Source organism: Astyanax mexicanus, chromosome 2 (genome assembly GCF_023375975.1).
Source record: "Astyanax mexicanus isolate ESR-SI-001 chromosome 2, AstMex3_surface, whole genome shotgun sequence".
NCBI classification, from domain to species: Eukaryota; Metazoa; Chordata; class Actinopteri; order Characiformes; family Acestrorhamphidae; genus Astyanax; species Astyanax mexicanus.
The window spans coordinates 57,834,446-57,841,119 of record NC_064409.1 but is presented as its reverse complement, the minus strand read 5'-3'; the positions used below and the strand labels follow the sequence as shown (position 1 = coordinate 57,841,119).

The 6,674-nt window shown below is 34.9% G+C and overlaps 1 protein-coding gene across 1 annotated transcript; it reads left to right on the top strand.

Annotated features, from left to right (window-relative positions):
- Positions 1-1,835: 1,835 nt before the first annotated feature.
- Positions 1,836-6,583, top strand: si:dkeyp-73b11.8 (BPTI/Kunitz domain-containing protein). Its single transcript, XM_007228255.4, has 6 exons — positions 1,836-1,984; positions 3,858-4,049; positions 4,715-4,891; positions 5,019-5,066; positions 5,652-5,724; positions 5,842-6,583. Exons 1-6 carry the CDS (start codon positions 1,864-1,866, stop codon positions 5,945-5,947), a joined length of 717 nt encoding a protein of 238 aa, XP_007228317.2. The 5' UTR covers positions 1,836-1,863; the 3' UTR covers positions 5,948-6,583.
- Positions 6,584-6,674: the final 91 nt, after the last annotated feature.

Below are 6,674 nucleotides of genomic sequence, written 5' to 3'. Positions count from 1 at the left end.
TCAAAACTTTTGTATTTTTGTATGCTTTAGGCTCTTGTCAGGTCTGTTGGTTTTCATGCTCGATATTCTTTGTTTCTTGCTTTTTAAGAAATGTTTCATCTCTTTAATGTTCTTAGTGTTGTTACTCATAGTCTAGTTTTCTTAATATGGTTGTTGGAAAGTATGATTTATTCTTGTTTTGCATTATTCCTACCTATCTTGTTTCATTTAATTAAATATTACCTGCTTGTTTGTCCATCTAACCATTCTTCCATCTGTGGCAATGGTCCAACAATAATAGCACTATTAAATTTATTTTCACACTAATGATATTCTTGTTGGTATGGCAAAATGTGGAAAATGATTGAATACATTTCAAGAATATTTTACTTCAGCAAAAAAAGTTAATATTTTATTTAGTACAAGCTTTTTAATCATTCAGTAGACACAAAAACTTACACTTCAATCTTTTTGACACTTTTAAAGGTCAGATTATCCTTTGCGTAACAGTGGCCAGTTACAATTTAGTTTCAAAAGCTTTGTAAAATAATTTTGTTCTTTCATTCCTCTGTTTGTGTATTATTATGGTAAAATGACTGTAAATGTATTTATTTGAGTTAAAATTTTTAAATACTTATTGACAAATAAATAAACAAACAAATAACACACATGAAACTTTATATGTGAAAAATAATGACAATATATGCAGGTGATTACAAGGCTCTACTACCCTGTTGGTTTGTCCACAGATGTTACACCTGGGCCTGTAGAATCTGCACACTCAAATTTAATTGGCAATAAATCTGGTGACCAGGTAGGCCAAGGAAGTGTTGCAATATGGTGGAGATATTTCTTAGAAACCTGTACTGTGTGTGAGCATCATCATGCTGAAAAAAGAGCTGTTAGTGTCCCTTAAATCACTACTAGGGGTGACTATCATATGTAATGGAGCACCAGATCGTCACACCAGCAAGATTGAAGTGCTCATCACAAGGCCTCCAAACAAATCTTGTTCAAGACACCACTGCAAACAATGGACAGGGTGCCTGACTAATGAATGGCCTATATGGTCGGCAATTCATTGAAAAGCTCATCCTGCTTTTCTAAGTCCAATTATGCATCCCCTCTCAAAGTCAGTCAACTGGGCAAAATGCGCTTTTTCATAGGGTGGTGGGGGAAGCACTTTTATGCCCTCTTGTGGCAAGACCCAGTGTCTAATCAGAGTACACATGAAATTATTGACTATCCTCCTGATTCATCACAACATGCCGAATTTTAGAGCGTTATTTTTTGTCAACAAATGTATAATAAAAGGCAAAATGTATTCATCCAGTGGCCATAACTGGTTTATCTAGTAATAAACACTTGAGTTCAATTATCAACAAGGATGAGGAGGAGAATAAAGGTGTTGAGAATAGAGCAACATTTCAGTCTGAGCTCTAACTCACAGAAACTGTGGTAATGGGATCCACAATTTGAAGGCCATAATGCCTAAATATCTGCCTCCAGCAAATGAGTCTATTATAGTCCTTAAGACCACTGTAGGTTATCTTCTCGTGTTTAAAGACATGGGCTGGTCCCCTGCTGCCGGTACCATTGTCAATAGCCATAGGGGTGATTGGTGTGGGTGGAAATAAGGTGGGGCTGAAAAAAACATTCAAACAAAATGATATATTACATCATAAAATGAACTAGACTATTCAAACACGTGTTATTAGGTCAGAATATAGTTCCAGTTCTCTTATTGTAACCAAATAGACACAGTTGTTACATTAATGCGTTCTGCTGAATCAAGCCTCCTTCTTCTTTGTCAGGTTTGTGACTGTGTACTTATCACAAAAAAGTACAAAGTTCACCTTGTCCTCACCTCTTCAACTGTAATTTATGAGCCCTCATTCACTTCGGCTGCATCCCACAGATCACACCACCGCCATGAAGGATCTTAATGTATTTTTGCTCTTCTTTGCTGTTTTCTACTCTACAAAGGGACAGACTACAGCACCATGTAAGTTTGTCACTCTTTTTCACTTTTATAGTACTTTTATATCTACATTTACACACATATTTATACACAATTTTTTACCTCATTTTGTCACAAATAATTAGCCATATTGTTGCTACAGTTATTTATTAAAAGTATTTCACTTTGAATATGTACATTAATTTAATTAAGTTTTTTTAGACATTTTACTCAATATCTGATTCATTGAGTAAAAACGTATTTTACAATTAAAACCTTAAAGACGGCAGATTAAAAATGTAATAAGAGATTTGAACCTATATTAAAATATAAATACCTACATTTTAGTGTATAGAAGAAATACTATATACTATGAGTAAGGCTATAATTTGTTGGGCAACGGTCATCATGACTTTAGTGGGTTTATTAGGTGAATCACTCCCACCTGACCCAGTAAAATGGGCGTTACATTTCAAATGCCTTAAAAAAAAAAAAAGACAAAAATACATTTTATTTTAATATCAGTTCCAAATGAAAAATAAAAAACAGACCAAACTTTGAACAAAATAGATCAAAATTTAACTACAGAAAAAAAAAGATCACATATACCGAAACCATGCAACACTGAGAACAAAGGTTGTTGTTTGTAAAATTTACAATGTCCCTTTCCCGCCCAAAGCGGGGTATCTGTTTAAATCTTTCTTTACTGGGACTAAGCTATGCGAAGATTTAAACCAGGCCAGGGTTTCCCATACACAGTTCTGGAACACCAATTGCACTACACAGTTTTGCATTACCTGAATATATGATTTACATCATAAACTAATTATTCAATCATTAAAGAGATGAATCAGGCAGAGAAACAAAACTACATTTGTGAAGCATGATGAAGCTAAAAACCGAGGGTAAGCATAATTTTATTAGATTTAATCAGACAAAAGTGTCTGAACAATTATATTAAGGCTATATAAAAGAACTTTGAATATTCTTCATTATGTATTTAGGGGGGCAGTATTTACAGTAGGGGAGAACACTGATATGTCAAATGTCTCTAAATAAATCAACAGGTTTGCAATAATTAACATCCCTATATCAGATAAACACTGAAATCAATAAATATGCTGTATATTTTTTTGAGAATATTTCAATATAATGTCATATTTCTGGACAACACCAAAGTCATTCCTTTGAAAGTTTTCACAAATTAAATGTTTAATTCACACATTTTCATTTTTAAATATCAAATCATTGCCAAAACATTAGATATTATAGATACTCTATACTCCAAATATGTATACAGAATAGACAGAACAGCTCAAGAACATTGACTAACCAACTAAAAACCTGTAATCTAAAATGTATCACTACATTTTTTACATTTTACTGGAACAATTTAATAAATGTGTGTCAAGCAGGGATCTTTTAGGGAAACTAGAACTATAGCATGACCCTGGTGAATGCTATCACAACCAGAGCCACAGTTGAGTTTCACGTTGCCCAGTAAATTTACAGCCATAATAAAAACTAGGTGTGGACTGTCTCCAAACTAGTTAAACATTACTTTTTAAGACAGTCAGTAATCATACACCCCAGCTTGAAAAAAAAATGTAAAATGCACCATTTGTTCCCTATTTTATTTTATTTTTTACTTTTTTATTGTTATACTTACTTGTGAACTTTCTAGTTCAAGCTTGAAGGGACTGTTTCCCAAATATGGTTTAGGCCTAGTCTTGGACTACACAGCATTGTGAATGGAGATTCTCCATTAAAATGGAAATATAGTCAACTAGGCCTAATCCCTATCCGGGCCACTGCCCCAACGATTTTAGGGTAATGAGTGAGTGTATACTACCATTACAGAAGTGAGATTTGACTTAATTCAGCATGGTGTTATAAAAATAATTCTCTCTAATTGCAGCCATCTGTGACCTGCCAAAAGATGAAGGAACGGGCTCAGATGTAAAAGTCTACTTATACTACGACAAGGTTGAAGACAAGTGCTTTCCATTCCGTTACATGGGAGAGGGGGGTAATGGAAACCGCTTCACTGCTGAGCATCTCTGCATGAGAAACTGTTCAGCCAGAGCTGAGGAGCTCTACCCTTCAGTCAGTAAGTTTCCCCTCCAAACTATAGAACACTTTATAACACACTGGTCTACTGCACATGTTCATTACTGTGTTCTTCTTAATTTGTGTAGGAGTTCTTTTATAATCTGACAAACCAAGTCTGCCACCTAGTGGTAAATAAATTCAGTATCTTATCAACAGGCTTAGGTTTTTGATAAATTAGGGTCAGTATGGGGGCCGGTGTAAAGATTAGAAATAAGTTACGGGGTCAGGACAAGGTTAAGATTACGTTTTGGGTTGGGGTTTAGGCTAAGATTGGAATTATGGTTACAATAGGGTTCCATTGTAAGGATCAGAATTATATTTTTGGTTAGGGTTGGGATTAGGCTTTGGTTTGGGTTTTTTAGTTGGGGATAGATTTTGGTCAAGGCTATGATCAGAATTATATTTGGGGTTTAGGTTAAGTGAGGCAGTTTGGAATGAGGCTTTGGGTTAAGGCTGACAATATGGTTATGCAATAAAACATTACCTACTTAATATAAATAATACATCAACAGTAATTCTTTATAATATTTACTTTAACATGCTCAGATGCTTTAGTTGACTCACATTAGTGATATACTGTTAAATGTTTATAAATCGTATACGAAGGATGACTCAAAATAAAGTTATATTATTCCCCAGTTCATTTTAAACTTATTTTGCTAGGATCTGATTCCTGCCACTTGCCGAAGGCTCCAGGAGACTGTTATGGTGCATATCTGCGCTACTACTATGATTCTCTTCATGCGAAGTGCAAGACGTTCTACTGGACTGGCTGTGTGGGAAATGGAAACCGTTTCCTTGATATTCAGCGTTGCAATGATACATGTTTTGGAATTCTAGGTAAGAGTTTTATTTCACTACACTGTGTACCTGTACTCAGATGTAATGACAATAAAAGCCTCTTGACTTGAGTTAAATGTATAACAATTGTCAAAGTCTAAGGATATATGTGTGTTTTTGGTACTAGATGCAGGAGAAGAAAAGGAGGAGGAAGTGGAATCTGACACACCAATTGGTGGGCATCTATGTTTAGTCACTTGCTGCTCAGTTCACCTTACAACTTTTACACATATTATATTATGATGAAATGGTTTAGGGTGTGTTCATGAAATAAATCAGGAAGATAATGAACAGCCTAACCTTTTGAAAGGAATAAAAGCATATGTTTTGTGTTGTTATAACTTTAAGCAAAATAAACTAAACACAGTACCAGCCCACAGAGAAAACTGAAAAGTCTGTGACTCGGGGAAATATAATAAGATGTCAGCTATTAAAATGGGTGTGTTCTGCAAAGTGGAATACCAGAGACCCCAACTAATACCACCTGTATTAATCCCCAAAAAAACACAGTTCTTATTTACTGCTCTGTGTGCCTTGGCCACAGAGAACACAAACCACAACATTCCCCATTGAACAGTTGCACACCATCTCACATCAGGAGTGTGCTCTCCCATGAGTCTCAGCAGCTGACACAAACTCACAGAACACTGAATTTTAAACAACAAAAAGCTACAGTATATAACATTTCTGATGTGATTCTTTTCACAATATCTCTCTCTCTCTCGCTTGCCATTGTAATGTCATCTTTGTTTTTTCACAGGCATCATTTTGGGAGTTGCTTTAGGCATTATTGGAGCCATCATTCTCATTGTTGTGCTTGTTCTGACACTAAAGTAAGTGTCTTTATATAAGTTTTATTTCACCAGTACATCCTGAACCTCCAACAATATGATAATTTCACAGCAGTTGTTTGGCAACTATCTCTTAAAAATATTTGCTTGTTTTTATAGGCCTAGCTCAAAAAAAAGCAAAGCGAAGGCCAAAGAAGTTTCTAAGGATGCAAGTGCTCCTGGACCAGAATTACCTCTTCAAGAAGCAGCGACTGAAATGGCCTGAGGGACCACAGTGCAGTTTGAAACACTGTTTGAAAGTCAGCATGACTACCTAAATATGCCAAAGCATATTTTAGGTAATCACTACAATGGACACAATGTACAGTACATGTGGGCACACAAGATATGTTTTTGTATGAATATGTGACAGTTTTGATATGAATATGAACGCAAGTTAAATTAGAAGAGTATGGTTATTAATGTTGTTGTCCCTGTGCTTGATGATTGTAATTTTAGATGTCATATTGGTAAGCTTTGGCACTACTCAAAATACTGCAGAAAGTGTACCATTATTAGTCTGTCTGTTTTAATAAGGAATGTAATCTATGTTGTGCTAAGAGTTCAGCCAGCTCCTATAACACTCCATAGTCATTTCATAAATGTGTCAAAAAAGTAGTTATGTATAGAATTGATGTAATTCCCAATTCAATGCAGAATATTAAGCCCTCAGTCACAGCCTATCTAGCAACATCAACTTTGAAAAATACATGTTTATTTTTACAGTTTTTTTTTTCTATTTCTATTTTCTTCTTAAAATCTGTACCTTCTATTCCAATAACAGGTCTTCCTGTGTAATAACTAGAATAAAAATAAAGGAAAAATGACAATAAAGGAAGACAACAAGGAGGGTGAAATTAAATGTGTTTGTCTTTCCGTTCCTGAAAGCTAATGGCGAAAGGCCTTGAGCTAATTATAAGATACATATAGAGGGCACTTCTGATTGACTTACC